The sequence below is a fragment of the Pelobates fuscus genome, chromosome 7 (genome assembly GCF_036172605.1).
Source record: "Pelobates fuscus isolate aPelFus1 chromosome 7, aPelFus1.pri, whole genome shotgun sequence".
NCBI classification, from domain to species: Eukaryota; Metazoa; Chordata; class Amphibia; order Anura; family Pelobatidae; genus Pelobates; species Pelobates fuscus.
This window is the reverse complement of record NC_086323.1, coordinates 185,401,472-185,418,155: the sequence shown is the minus strand read 5'-3', so window position 1 is coordinate 185,418,155 and position 16,684 is coordinate 185,401,472. Positions and strand designations below refer to the sequence as shown.

Genomic DNA, 16,684 nt, shown 5'->3' with positions numbered 1-16,684 from the left:
AAGGGGTCAATCTTTCTTTTAGTTGATTTATTTTAGGGATCAACCAATTATCGTTTTTACCGATATAATCGGCAAGTATTGGCAAATATAGATACCAATATTGCCGATAATACCGCCTAGGACCGCCGGGCTCATTACAAGCCCGGCGGTCTTGGGGGGCCCCGCAAGGGAAGGTAAGTAAACACTACCTGTGGGCCAGGCAACAAGCAGGGAGGGGGGACAACAAAAAATAATAAAACATAAATATTAAAAATAAACATAAAAAAAAATAAGCATAAATATAAAAAAATTAAAATAAAAACAAATGGCTCCCCCCCCCCATTTTACACAAATTATTTATTTATTTATTTATTATTGCCATTTATATAGCGCCAACAGATTCTGTAGCGCTTTACAATATTATGAGAGGGGGATTTAAATATAAATAGGACAATTACAAATAAACTTACAGGAACAATAGGTTGAAGAGGATCACATCCCTACAGGAAAACACACATACACTGCATTATATACACACTCTGTATATAATGCAGAGTGTGTATATAGTGTAGTGTGTCTATATAATGTAGTGTGTGTGTGTGTTTGTGTAATGCACACACTACACACTCTGCATTATATACACACACACACTACACACACTGCATTATATACACACACTGCATTATATACACACACTGCATTATATACACACACTGCATTATATATACACACACACACACACACAATACAAACACTACATTATATACCCACACACTACATTATATACACACACTACACACTGTATTCATTATATACACACACTATACAAACACACGGCATTCACTATACGCACACTACATTCACTATACACACACTACACACTGCATTCACTATACACACACACACACACACCCATTACACACTCTGCGTTCGCTATACACACTACACACTGCATTCACTTTACACACACTACACACACACACTGCATTCCCTTTACACACCACACACTACACAAACACACACTCTGCATTCATTATATACACACTACACAAACAGTCACTGCATTAACTATACACACTACACAGACACACCCTACATTCATTATATATACACTACACAAATATACACAGGTCCACTGTCTAAACACACTGCATCCAGTGCATGTGGCTTGTATATTTTGTGCATTTACCTTTAGAAATAGTTTATTTTTTCAAAATGGTAAATGTACAGAATATCAGCAAGTTATCGGCTCTAAAAAAATCAAAATCGGTCGATCCCTAATTTATTTCTCTATCTAATAACATTAATTTGTGATTATTTTTGTTGATTACATTTTTCATTAATCCAAATTAGGATCAAATGATGTGTTTGCAGCATATTTACTGAAATCAAAAGCTATTTCAATCAAACTTATAACAACATTTTAACTTTTTAAACATTTTAACAGGTCACGTTACATTTTAACATAGGAACCCTTATTTGATAGCTGCTTCACAAGTCTTGCATCCATTGAACTTGTGATTTTTTGGACAGTTTCTGCTTGAATTTGTTTGCAAGATGTCAGAATAGCCTCCCAGAGCTGCTGTTTGGATGTAAACTGCCTCCCACCCTCATAGGTCTTTTGCTTGAGGATGCTCCAAAAGGTGCTCAATAGGATTGAGGTCAGGGGAGGATGGAGGCCACACCATGACTTTCTCTCCTTTTATCCCTATAGCAGCCATTGATGCAGAGGTATTCTTTGCAGCATGAGATGGTGCATTGTCATGCATGAAGATGATTTTATTATGGAAAGCATAGTTCTTCTTCCTTCTGCACCAGGGAAGAAATTGGTCAGTCAGAAACTCCACATACTTTGCAGAGGTCATCTTTACACCTTCGGGGACCCTAAAAGGGGCCGATCAGCTCTCTTCCCAAAACATGATTCCACCACCGCCTTGCTGACGTCGCAGCCTTGTTGGAACAGGGTGGCCGTCCACCAGCCATCCACTACTCTATCCATCTGGACCATCCAGGGTTGCACAGCACTCATCAGTGAACAGGACTGTTTGAAAATTAGTCTTCATGTATTTTTCTGCCCAATGCAGCCGTTTCTGCTTGTGAGCATTGGTTAGTGGTGGCCGAATAGAAGGTTTATGCACAGTTGCAAGACTCTGGAGGACTCTACACCTTGATGTCCGTGGCACCAGCAGCTTCAAATATCTGTTTGCTGCTATGTAATGGTATTTTAGCAGCTGCTCTCTTGATCCGATGCATGGATCTGGCAGAAATCATCCTCAATGTGCCTTTATCTGCACAAATCCGTCTGTGCTCTGAATCAGCCACAAATCTCTTAATAGTGCGATGATCACGCTTAAGTTTTTGTGAAATATCTAATGTTTTCATCCCTCGTCCAAGGCATTGAACTATTTCACTCTTTTCGGCAGCTGAGAGATCCTTTTTCTTCCCCATTTTCCATGAAAATGGTGCTCTGCTTAATAATGTGGAACAACCTCCTTTAGTAGTTTTTCCTTAAGTTGGGCTCACCTGGCAATCTTATTATCACAGGTGTCCGAGATTGTTTTCAGTGATCAAAAGAGCCCTTAGACACAATGCCATCCATGAGTTAAACTGAAAAACAAAATCTTTAATGTTTGTGACACTTAAATAGAATATGCATAATAATTTGGAACAGGGTGTAATGTATCTAAAAGAAAATGATGTATGAAAAAGAAAAAAAAAACATAGATGCATGTCAAGCATGTAGGCACATACAAAAAGCACAAGTTAGAAATGCATACTCCTACTCATACCCACCCACACATATCCAAATCAATATATCCATATACAAAATAAACAATCAAAATCGAATTCATTAATCATTTGATCCCAGAGACTCAATTTTCTAGGTATGTGGTTGGACACAAATGTTCTGTGTTAAAGGTCTTCTTTCTTCAGAAAAACAGATGAAACTACCTCAGTCTATTCAATAGCTGTTAGACCATCATATTTTGTCAATTAAAAACACTATACAAATTATGGGTCTGTTAACCCCTTCCATACTCGCACCCGTAACAAGAGGCCTTTTCCATAAAAAAATTATCTCTGATGTGCAGAACATTGCTTTATCTGGATGCGAGTATAAAGACAGTATTGAAAGATTTTGAGTACCTTCTGTTGCCCTCTAATGGCTACAAAGTAGAATGCAAAAGTTCCAGTTATTGATTTAAAATATATGCGTTATACAAATTTTGTGGGTGAAGATCATCAAATTCTAAGAAAGATCATGCATGACCATTTTTTTTTGCAGTCGTTTATTTTTGATCTTGCTGGGCACAGTTCATATATTTTCTTTATTACGTGGAAATTACTGGCATCTGCCAGTGACAGAGCATATTGTGGATACCTATTCCAGTTCTATAAAAGTTCCCAACAATCTTAAGCCTGTGAAAAATCCCTTGTGGGATCGAACATTTGCAATTTTTCCAATAAACCTGCTCTTCAACTGATCCTTGTGTGCCTGAGCCACAATTTTGTTCAACCACTACAGGAGGGGTAGCCAACCCCAGGTCTAGCTGCACCAGGATTCTAATAAGTGGGCAGTATTCCTCCTTTTTGTTTATATACCATTTCACAATCTGGCATCATTTAAACTTACAAGGACTAAACAAGTTTAAAATAATGTTTCGACAAGAGATCGCCACAAACCGCCAGTGGAGTATACCTAAGGGCAGATTCATACTCCGACACATCTCCCTCTACAAAGGGGCACATAAAAAAAAACTCCTCCAGGATCTAAGAACAGTTTGGAAGACAGACCTAGCGGGGGTGCAGGCAGAAACTGTCTGGCTGCGGCAGCGGATTGGGGAAGCCCTCACACAACAGGTCCAAAGCCTCTCCCGTATGGTTGCATCACTTGAGGCAAGATACCACAGGAAAATATTAGGATCTGCGGAGTGCGCCCACAAGGTGACACGGGCAGTGGAAGAGAGGCAGGAGATTCACGGCACTTCGTGGCAGCCTTCAGAATAACCAGACACACCCAGTGACATAATTGCGGTCACCCGGGACACACCAGAGAAATCTGCCATTATGACCTGTTCCAGGAAATACTCCAACATAAATGTAGACATCTGCAGGATTACAATCTATAAGGACTTGCCCTTCTAAGTCCTGCTGTCCAGACACAGGTTCCTGCCCCTCACCAAAACCCTGAGATAACACTGCTTCAGGTATGGAGTTGTGGGAACCCTAGTAGTGCCAAGGGGGGGGGTGAGGTGCTCCTTCTCTTGTCAGCCTCTGAGGACCTTTCTGCAAAAGCTTCAGCTGCCACCTCTCCCCGTACTGCCCAAACACAACAGAGAGCTAGAGCCCAGGGAAACCCAACAACCAAGATGACACGGAAGACTAGATCTAGTGGGGTTGAAAACAAAGATTCTCCCAGGCTACAGGGCCCTTCATAGGTCTCCCCATATCAATGGTCTTTAGGGGCCTTCTTACAGCAGTGACTTACCATGGGAGGGGAAACTATATTTTTTTATTTGCCACCACTTTTTTCAGTTTTACTGAGCTTTTGACATTTTTATAATTCCGTCACATAACTTTATATGATTATACTAGTAATATTAGCATTAGCAAAGTATTGTGAGCCTTTTTAAGTTTCTTAATGAGGTAACTACCATACCACCAATGTATACTGATGTTTTATAAGTATTACAATGTACAAACACATTTCGTGGTGCCCTCCACACCAAAAATAAAGAACAAAAAAAAAATTATATATATAGTTTTTTAAAATCCTTCAGTGGTGTTACAGATGGTCTCTCTGTATTTAACGCTTCTGTTTCAAAAGTTAGGTTGGATTTCACAATTGACCTATATCTTTCCATGCTTAAGAGACAGATTGTAGTTATTAGTTGTCGGTTTCCTTTCTGACCTTTCAATATTGGTCACTGTGGCTCTCTTCAGATATGATAGACTTTACCAACAAAATGTCTGGTTCTCGATGATCCATAGCTTATTGTGTTTTATAGCAGAAATTCTGTTGCAAGTAAAGTATTTTCGTTTAAAAAAAACTGTGTTTAAAATATTTTAAATAATAACTTGACTTTTTACTAAAAATAAATTCAGTGCTCGAAGACCCAAAGGACACTTTATGAATATTGTATAAATGAAACAATGACACAAAATAAATATAAAATGTGTATTGAATGGATATTACTGAAAGAAAAATAATAAGTAAATCATCTTAACAACAGAAATGATCTGTGTAATGTATATATATATATATATATATATATATCTATCTGTGCAATGAGTGCAGGATAAATGGATGATTGTAGATTAATTTAATATAGATGAAGTATCACAGAATCAATATGAAGTATTAACAAATGACTGTTTCTATTTGCCGTTTATATAGTTAATTCCCTCTCAGAGGCCCCTGCATGCTTTCCTATTTCCCAACAAAGGCTCTTGTTCCCTGCATGCTTTCTGCTTATATGATGTAATGTTCTATATCGCTTGTAACAGTTCACCAGGAGTTGGAGTCCAGTTGCAGGAGATGGCACAGGGTGCAGGCAAAAAACAGAAGCGCAGTACAGATTAAGGGGAAATCCAAAGGCGGGGTCAGACGAGACGCCGAAGTCAGGGCTGGCAGCGGAGTAACAAAGTCGGTAAAGCAGGCAGAGGTCAGAGTCTGGGAACTCAGTCAGTAACGTAGCAAAGATCCGGCAGGAAATACCAAACAAGCAAAATGACCAGATCCTAGGTTTCAGGCAAGGCTGGCATTTACAGCCTGCTTATTAGATGCAGCTGACCCTAATTGGAAAAGGGCTGCAGGTGGATCAGCACTGCTTAATCCAGGCAAGGGGTCAGGAAGCAGACAGATATTGAAGCCCCCTGATGGATATCACGACAGAGAACCTGACTGGGATGCTGGAGCTGTGTTCAAACCCAGCCAGGTCTCTTAAAAGGGGTGGTCACGCCTTGCTTTCTGCAGGGTTTGGGCTGTGCCGTGACATCACTGCATAAACTTATTTTAGCACTGTCTAATTAGCTCCAAAAAGTTTTACATTTTTCTTGTCTGCCCTTTGAATTACATACAACATATGGTCTTGTCCTTCTTTGGATAACTCTGTGATTGACAAGCTACATATGGCTGATCCTAATTTAAACATTTAACCCTTCCATTGGTAAGTTAACCTTTCAAAAGTCATGTTATATTATATATATATATAAAAAATTAAATAATACAGTCTATACTCCGCATTGGTGCTATTTCTTTCAGACATTTAGCGTCTCGTTTGCTTTTTATTTAGTTTTTCGGGGGAGTCTAACTAACAGCTCAGAGTTAGATTCTTCATGGAACCTTAATTAGTTTTTTTTGTTTTTCAGTTCTTTGTGCATCTCTCTATGAACCTTCAGAAGAGTTATTGAAGTACCACTGCATCTACCGTTATGAAAAAAATATTGTTTTCTAAAATTTGCATGTTGTGCATCCATTGGAGCTGCTTTTGGCAATAATGTGTTTTAAGCAGTTGTTTGCCTGCCTACATTACATTTTGGGACTTTCACCATCCAAGGAAGAAAAATGAAATGTGTGTGTTGCTGGTTCCTTGGCTTGCACTTCACCTTTGCTTTCTCTTCCTGTCTTTCTACCTCCTCTGTTTGGCTAAAAGATGCATGAGAGGTGGTTGGAAAGGAAGAAGTATGCTAAACCATTGCATTATGAGTATTACTGCCTCCATTGTAAGTGGCTGCATCTGATATGTAATAACTTGCAGTCTCTCACCATCTTGAAGAAAATGTAAATGTTAAGGGACCTATTTTTGTTTTTGCACATAAGGATATGTTTGCTAAATACATCACTTTGAAGAACAACAAGCTACAGATATGCATTGGTACCTTACATACATATTATAGTAATTTGTTTCAATAAAACAAGTGAAACAAAAAAAAAAACTAAAAAAAAACAACAGAGGAAGGTTAAAAGAGGCTCATAAATAATGAACAATATAGACCTTTAACTGTGTTCATTGTAATTTTTCAGGTACAAGGAGGAAGTGGAAATTTCACTTGGTCTTCATCAAACCGTTATGTAGCTACAGTTACTGTAAAAGGGCTAATGACCACTGGAGATGATATTGGTGTTAGTGTCATACAAGCTCGTGATGTCCAAAATCTCCTGCATTTTGGGGAAATGAAGGTATGTAAACAGTGTATTGGAGGTCTTCACTACTAAGATAATTAATATACCTTTTCTAAATCAATCCAAGTTTTCTAAAATTAATGCTTAAATGGGGGAAAACAAACACCTCCATAATGCACCTCCATTTTGCTGATATATGCAGATATCTAAACTTCCTCGCAAGGATTTCAAGAACTCTGCCTTCCTTGTCTAGCATGTGCTTTACTAGTTTTCATGTAAATCAATGGATACCTGGGACTTCCCTCTACTAGCTGAGGACATTTTTAGTGTCCCCAGACTTTTTTTTTTTTTTTTTATTAGCTAAGACATGTAGCTGCTTAAATAGGCATTTAAATGCCTATATCTAGATTGCTGCCGAATTAGTTAACACTATATAAATTCCAATAATAATAATAATAATAATAATAAAGTGATTATTTAGTCACTGATCTTGAAACTAAATCCCTTGCCGAAACAGAGCTTTCTAATTATTTCATGGAAAATTCGGATCCAAATCTTGAAATTACTATGCAATGCTCATAAAGCTATTATAAGAGGTCACTTTATTCAGTGAGCTTCCTTTTTTAAGAAAATTAGATTGAAAAACCTAAAAGACCTAGAAACTAAATTGTACTATTTAAATTTGGTGAATACATTTGATCTTTCTTCATCTCTTGCTGAAGAGATAATTGATGTTAAAAACAAAATCAATACACTTTAGATAAATTACACGGCCGTGATGCTTAGGAGACTAAAGCAGGCTTTTTATGCAAAAGGCAATAAAGCTTTCTCATTATTAGCTTCAAAATTACACCATAGGATCTCCCAGTCCAGAATTGAATACTTGATAAATGATGAGGGTATAAAAATTACTCATCGTAGAAAAAAAATTGTAACATGTTTGTTCTTGCTTTTCTACCCTCTAAAATTCCTATCCGCTCTACTAGACTATTGGCAACTTTGTTTCAGTTAGCTTTCCCACTCCGGTTAATTTATAAGTTATTATTTATCATTAGTTACTTGTGTCATTTTACTTTCTTACATTTATTTTACACATTGCAACTTTCAGTGTAATTACTCCCCACTGAATTACAGTGGACAGTCTCTGATTCTTGCTTTTTTCATTTTTATTTTTGTTTTACATTGCTTTATTTATATAATTTGCTTATTATTAGTTTATACACATTTTTTCTTTTCTATTTCTTCTGTAGGATTTATTCCTAATACTGATATTTTATTGATTCTCTTGAGACCAACGTTTATATACATATATATATATACATACATACATACATACATACATACATACATACATACATACATACATACATACATACAATAGAGTAACCTGAAGCCCTCCCCCTAGAAGGTATCTTCCGTTTGTTTTTATTTTTAAACCAATAATTATTGAACTCTGGTATGTATTTAACCCCTTAAAGACACATGACATGTGTAACATGTCATGATTCCCTTTTATTCCAGAAGTTTGGTCCTTAAGTTGTTTTCCTGGCACTATTGCTATAGCTCTCTATAGTGTGCCCCACTCCACCCCCGCCCTTTCCCCCCATCTTTTGGTGTAGAAGGAGATAAAAGCCCTAAATGTCTCTTACCTGATTCCATTGGCGAATTCACTCGCGCTAGTTCAGGTTCCGCCTCCACTCCTTCCCCAGCTCTTGCTTTAGAACTTCCCCTATAGTAAAGTATATTGTAATGCACTGGATGTAAAGCGTGAGGACGTCCAGCGCCCGTTACCCGATAAAATTGCATTGCAGAGTTAAGGATCCTGAGACACTGCACTCAGACCACTTCAATGAGCTGGCGTGGTCTCTGTGCCCATAGCAGGAACTGGTAAACTATTTTATTAAATCAAGGTCTTAGTGACTTGGTGTTAAAAGAAAATAGTGCTTTAGTGACTGCACACATGTAATTGCAATAATAAGACTACCTAACACCTACAATTTTACACAGTGAGTGTATTGGACTATTGCTTTCTAATTAGGTATAGTGATATGTTTGCTTATTATACATAGGTCTTTGTTATTGAGCCCAGTGGTATGGAATTCATTCCTTGCCGAGGTGAAGCACCACTGGGAAGCTTTCTGGAACTGCCATTACGTGTATTTGGCCTGATAAATGGAGACAATAAAAAAGAAGTTACATTAACAGATTGCTCTCATCTTGACTTGGCTGTTCAAACAGAAACTCCAGCGATATTTAAAATATTGAATGGTAAGTATACAATTCTGTATTAACTAACTACTGAGATAAAAATATACTGTTACACTTCTTCCTCACATGCTGACAGCATGAATAACTAATGCAGGATCTCAAAGTAATGCCTGTGATGCATTATTTGACTCCCTAACTACTTTAATGTGGAACACACCTGCACCATAATTTAGAGGCATGTCTGAGTCTTGGTCATAACTCTCCATATTGTGCATTCGGAGTGTGTAGCTGTTTGAGTATGCAAGCAGGGCCGGTGCTACCTGTAAGGCGGACTAGGCAGCCGCCTAGGGCGCCCCTTGGGAAGGGGCGCCGCCAGGAGCGCCGGCCCCCCTCATGCTGCAGCCGCTCGAGCGCTCTGCAGAGAGCCTCAGGCGGCTGCAGCTTTGCCCAGGCTGCTGCGTCCAAGAGGGCGCACCGCCCGGGCGCAGCATGAGGAGAGGGGCTGACAGGAGGGAAGCGCTCAGCGCTCCCTCCTGTCACTCCCTCACTGTAGCGTGGCCGAGCCCTGTATGATCCGCGGGTACAGGGAGCATCTGTCTCCTGTACCCGGCCGGACTAAAAGGAAGTGCACACTGAGTGTGCACTTCCTTTTAGTCCGGCCGGGTACAGGAGACAAAACCTCCCTGTACCCGCGGATCATACAGGGCTCGGCCACGCTACAACACCAATGTAGGGGAGGAGAGGGGGGAGGAGAAATTGAAGGGGGGGGGGAATAAATGGGAGGGGAGGGGAATAAATGGAAAGGGTGGGCGTGGCTTGAACGCTGATGGCGCCGGCTGCCTAACCTCGGAGCTCCGACCCGCGCAGAAATCATTGGTGCACATATCGCAGCACAGACTCTCCTAAATGGGGCGCACTACACGCCCAGACACACACCAGACACCCAGGAGGCAGCTGACTACCCCCGCAAAGGGGGGCAGACATCAGAGCCCTGACCACCAACATGGTCACTAAAGCTGACCTGAAGGCCACATCTGACACGCTACATGAGGCGATCCGAGTGGAAGTTGCCACGCTGGGGAATGATATAGCAGCACAGGGCACCCGTATACAAGCATTGGAGGCTGCAGAACAATCGATGTCAGGCCGCATTGAAGCTAACAACCTGGCTATTAGCCGACAAGGTACCATTCTCTTACACCTAGATAACAGGGGACATAGATTAAACATTAGAATCCGAAACCTCCCTGAGCCACATAACGAGGAATATGTGGAAGCCACACTCACAGCACTATTCAAAGAAATACTGGGCCCAGACGCACCACCTAACATCAGATTCGACAGAGCACACAGGGCACTTCGGCCACGAAGCACTGACAACTCGCTCAGATATATTCTATGTTGCCTGCACAAATTTAAAGTGAAAGACGTTATGTCAAAAACCAGATCCAAACAAAGCTGGCCGTTCCAGGGAGCTGAGGTTGCCCTCTACCAGGACCTCTCACCCCTCACACTAGAAGCCCACAGAGCTCTAATACCCATAACACAATTGCCACGGAGCAGAAACATACCATACAAATGGGGGTTCCCCTTTAGCCTGCTAGCCCACCATGAAAATGGCCGGATGAGGTCCCAGTGTTCCACAGAAGTGGCAGACTGGATCTTGGGACCACTTGAACAATGGCCAGGCCCCATAGCACAGAGAGCCGCCAGAAGACGCAGAGAGGACTCACCGCGCAGACCTGAGAGACAAGCTGACCCAATGGGCCAATGTGAAGCCATCCCTGATTGGCAGTCCGGAGACATCGACAGACAAGACCAGGGGACGGAGCTACCAAAACCCACTCAGACAAGTACTTTCTACACCCCCCCCCATCTTTTGACATGCACTGACTGACAGGTTTTGGCCCTTACCCGTCCCTCACGGAACCCACCCCACCACAGGACACATATTATGACAGAGGCACACAGCCCACCACTGACTGCGAACATGGCTTATGTATGCCCGACACGGAGCAGACCACAAGCTGGAAATACTGATACCAATATACGTGGCACCGATGAGTCATAACCCACCATATAGCTCTTGGGGAGGGGGATGGGGGAATCAGGCAAAGCTGAACATGCCTCAGTAACACTTGGGAACCATGCTATGCGACATACACATTTGCAAACATCTACGCCCCGATATCGGGACAGGCCAGCTTTATTCGCAGAACACTGATGAAACTGGCCAAATTCGTGGAAGGAGTCCTGATACTGGGAGGAGACTTAAATGTCCCACTGGACCCCCTAACAGACACGTCAATGGGACTGAGCTGTATACCAAGCTCGACTATTGAGACCATCCTGAAGACCCTCAGGAACCTTCGGCTCAGACACGTGGCGGGCACTACACCCGGTGGAACAAGACTTTATGTACTACTCCACACTACATCACCGGTACTCCAGAATTGATTACATCTGCATACAGCAGGAGGGACTCACCTACCTCAGGAAAGCTGACATCCAACCTATGCCCTGGTTGGACCACAGTGCGGTAAAAGTGGAACTGGAATCGCCCCTATACCGCCCGACCAAGATGACAAGATGACTTAACGATGCCCTACTTCTGGACGAACCAACAAGAACGCAAGTGGCTGAGCACATCCATCAATACTTCGAGGAGAATACGACGGAAGAACTGTCAGGCATGACGATCCGGGAAGCGCATAAAAGCGTCCTGAGGGGACACCTAATACGGATAGCAGCGCAGAAGAAAAAAGACGCAGGACAACAACTAAGAGACCTCACCCAACAGATAGCGGCCTTGGAACAGAGGCATAAAATATCCCAACGTGACCAGACATATAAAGACCTTGTCGCAAAAAGGAGACAACTAACGGACATCATAGAACACAGGTATGCCAGACAACTGCAACGCTCAAAAGCATTCTTCTATAGACATGCCAACAAGGGTGGGAAACTGCTTGCCCTAATGCTACGGGTTCTGCAAAAAAACCCCGGAGGAAGCAGAAACGCTTGACGCGCCGGTGACTGAAGAGGAGGTCAAACTAGCCCTAAAAGTAGCTAAGAACGGTAAAGCACCAGGCCCGGACGGCTTCCCGGTAGAATACTACAAGAAGTTCAGCGACAAACTGGTACCGAAATTGGTTAACGCACCAAATAGCCTATGGGAAGGAGCATCCTTTCATAAGGAATCCCTAGCAGCGACGATCACGGTGATTCCGAAACCTGGCAAAAACACAGAACAAGTGGGGAACTACCGCTCGATATCTCTCATCAACACAGATGTCAAGCTCTTCTCGAAGATACTATCTTTTTCGACTACAGACGTACATGCCGCGACTGATCCACCCGGACCAAACGGGGTTCATCCCAGGCAGGGAGGCCAGAGACAGCACCTTCAGGCTCTTTGTGGTCCAACACGCAGCAAAACACCTTAAGAAGAAGCTATTTCTGCTACCCACGGACACATAAAAAGCATTTGATAGAGTGGATTGGCGATTTATGATGGAAACACTGCGGAGAACAGGCATCGGAGACCAGATGCTGCAATGGATCGCAACACTCTATCATCAACCAAATGCTAAAGTCCGAGTGAATGGGGCACTCACAGAGCTTCAACATAAAGAACGGAACCAGGCAAGGCTGCCCACTCTCGCCGCTTCTATTTGCGCTCACCTTGGAACCACTCCTGGATAGAATACGAAGGAACCCCAGGATACTAGGCCTTAGCCATAGAACGCAGGAACACAAGGTCGCCGCTTACGCAGACGACATGCTATTCTTCCTGGCTGAACCCCTGGAATCGATCCCCCACCTTATGACAGAATTCCAGACGTATGGCAATTTATCGGGGCTCAAACTCAACATACCCAAGTGTGAGATACTGAATGTGACGGTACCAGGGGAAGAATGCGAGCGGCTACCACGACAATTCCCGTTTCACTGGTGCAGGGAGAGCATGAAATACCTGGGGCTACAGGTTACCCCCGACACGGAAGATCTTTACGCGCATAACTACACACCCCTCCTGTCCACTGTCCGGGAGGACCTCGAAAGATGGAACTACAACCACATCTCATGGCAGGGACGTATCGCGGTTGTAAAGATGAATATCCTCCCCAGGATACCCTACGTGTTCCACACACTCCCACGCATAATCCCACAAATTTTCTTCAAAACGCTCCGGACCGCGATCCTTAAATACATATGGAAGGGGGATAGAGCCAGGATAGCACACAAAAAACTGTGCCTTCCCAAAACATAGGGGGGGGGGGGACTTGCCCTACCGGATCTGAACAAATACTACCAAGCAACGGTTCTACAGCGCATTAGAGAACTCCATATCGCCACACCTCATAAACAATGGACCACACTGTGCAAGGATCTCACAAATAATCAACTACACCAATACATCTGGCACGACGGGACCGAGGCCTCGAACCCGCTGGGGGAAGACTCCCCCATCACACAAACGCTCAAATCTTGGAAGGCACCCTACATATTCCATCTCTCAGCCCGCTGATCCCCATCACCCACAACTCGAACATAGGAGACAGTCTACCGCCGTCAGCATGGCCAGTGGAAGCCCAAGAAGGCTACATCCCACTACATACGATACTAACTGGAACCGGACTGAAGACCCTACGGGAAATATCGGACGGAAGGACGACTACCCTCATACACCAATTTCACTATGCCCAACTCAAGCATTTTTACCACAATCTTCAAAAACAAGACCAAGCTGCACAGGGACCTAACCTGGTTTGAACAACTCTGTTTTCAGACGCCCAAAGCAGATGGCACTGTCTCGACCGTATACCAACGACTGGCGACGGACGAAAGGGAAAGGAAGGACCTGTTCAAGAGGCAGTGGGAAGACCTCCTGGATAACACATACACGGAGGGACAATGGGGACAAATATTGCTGCTACAACATAAAACTAACTACCAAGAAATTAATTATAAGTTGTTATCTCACTGGTATCGCACGCCGTCTCTCCTACATCGGATCAACCCGATAATACCAGACACCTGCTGGAGATGTGAAAATGGAATCTGCACTCTCAAACACATCTGGTGGGACTGCAACAAGATTCAACCATATTGGAAGGAAATTGAAGCAGAAATACAAATTATAATGGGAGAACCCACGGTCCTGACAGCGGACCTGGCCCTGCTACACCACACGAAAGGCACGCTCTCAGCGTACAAAAGATCAATCCTCAGACACCTGCTAAACGCAGCTAAGGCACTGATACCGATACTGTGGAAAACGCCGACCCGGCCGACAATCGGGCAATGGAAACTCAAGTTCGAAGACATACACAGAGCCGAATCCACAATAGCTAGTCTTCTGGGGAGGCAGGAAAAACACACAGAGCAGTGGAGACTATGATATGTCTATTGCTCTTAGAACACATCCGATAACTAGAGGGGAGGTGGGGGGATGGGAGACGGGAGATGGGACACCTGGACTCGCCGGACTTAGCACCACCGGTTACAAGCCTAGCCCCCCTCCGCCCACCGGTAGCGGCGGGATGGGGACTCAGGGGGGAGCGGATACACTGTGAAGACGAACTTACACAGGACCCTATCAATGGGCAAACGGGAAGAACTAAGACCTTAGGGGCGGGAATAGGGGGGTGTACTATTAGACGACAGGTGGACAGACACCCCCCACGACCCCCGAAACCAGAATACAAACTACCCCATATCACACGGGGGGAAAACAAGATGGGAAACAACACCATTCACCACCACTGGTCTACCACAGCCCAGAACATACACACTGCACCTCCACGCAGGGATCCTCCATGCAACCACCACAGCGCATACATACATACAAACCACAACAATACAACCATACCCCGAATCACGGGGTCAACCGCATGAAAACAGCATCGAGGACCTCACTGGACAGCAGATTAGATACCTGACATCCCCTGGAATAGCTCACGCCAAACAACCGCTCCAACGACCACGTAGCTACCTGGTGTTGATGGGAACGTGGGAGCTGGAGGGGAAACAGCAATCTCAGGTGCGAACATGACCCCACACTAGCCCTCAAATGACAGACACAACATATGCTTTACAGAAGCAAGCACAGAAGATTCCCCCCCCTCCCCCCCCCCCCCCCCCCCCCCCACTCACAGGGCAGTCAGGCAACTGGCCAATACGAACCATGGACACAAGGGGGGCCCAGTCAAAAGGGGAGACGCACCACACGGCACATCACTCCACCAATACAACACCACACAGACTAAGACAAACACGAATGGCAACACTGCCACATAAAGTTATAAATGTAAAGCAATAAATAATAAAGGAAAAACATATTTTGGTAAACGACTAGGTAATGAAAATAAAAACAAAATGATAAATAATAACGCTACGACAGACCCACTGTGGTCACGATTACTAATTGTTGAAGGGACCTCTGCGTCCCGTTGTTCATACGCACTTAAGTTAACTCTTAACACTCCACTAATTATATATAGGCAAACTGGTTAATAAGGTTTTTCGGACCATATGGAGCAAGGTAACCACTTTCACTCTACGAACGAATATATGCCTAACTAAAGTGGAGCTGCGTATCCAAATCATATGTTATTGATGTCACCCAAATGGGGACCTGCGTGTCCCACTGCTATATCATCTGACTGCCATGTTTGCTTATCTACTTTGTTCATACCTTACAATAAAAAGTGACTTTACAAAAAAAAAAAAATGGAAAGGGAGGGGAGGGGAATAAATTGAAATGGAGGGGGTCAATATAAATTGAGGGGAGGGGAATAAATTGAAAGGGAGGGGGTCAATATAAATTGACAGAGAGGGAGGGGGTCAATATAAATTGACAGAGAGGGAGGGGGTCAATATAAATTGACAGAGAGGGAGGGGGAATAAATTGACAGGGAGGGAGGGGGAATAAATTGACAGGGAGGGAGGGGAGAATAAATGCACAGGGGGATAAATGGACGGGGGGTAAATGGACAGGGGGGATAAATTGACAGGCAGGGTGGGGGGAATAAATTGACGGGGAGGGTGGGGGGAATACATTGACGGGGAGGGTGGGGGGAATAAATTGACAGGGAGGGTGGGGGGAATAAATTGACAGGGAGGGTGTGGGGAATAAATTGACAGGGAGGGTGGGGGGGAATAAGTTGAAAGGGAGGGTGGGGGGGAATAAGTTGAAAGGGAGGGTGGGGGGGAATAAGTTGAAAGGGAGGGTGGGGGGAATAAGTTGAAAGGGAGGGTGGGGGGGATAAGTTGAAAGGGAGGGTGGGGGGAATAAATTGACAGGGAGGGTGGGGAATAAATTGAAAGGGAGGGGAGGGGATACATTGAAAGGGAGGGGAATTAAAT

At 43.5% G+C, this 16,684-nt stretch overlaps 1 protein-coding gene across 1 annotated transcript in view; it reads left to right on the top strand.

The window, feature by feature from the left end:
- Nucleotides 1–16,684, top strand: part of NUP210 (nucleoporin 210) — a 657,387-nt gene that overhangs the window by 210,997 nt on the left and 429,706 nt on the right. The window contains exons 12-13 of the mRNA XM_063426963.1: nucleotides 7,007–7,162; nucleotides 9,175–9,373. Of these exons, the coding sequence (XP_063283033.1) occupies nucleotides 7,007–7,162; nucleotides 9,175–9,373 (355 nt within the window). The remainder of the gene's footprint in view (nucleotides 1–7,006; nucleotides 7,163–9,174; nucleotides 9,374–16,684) is intronic.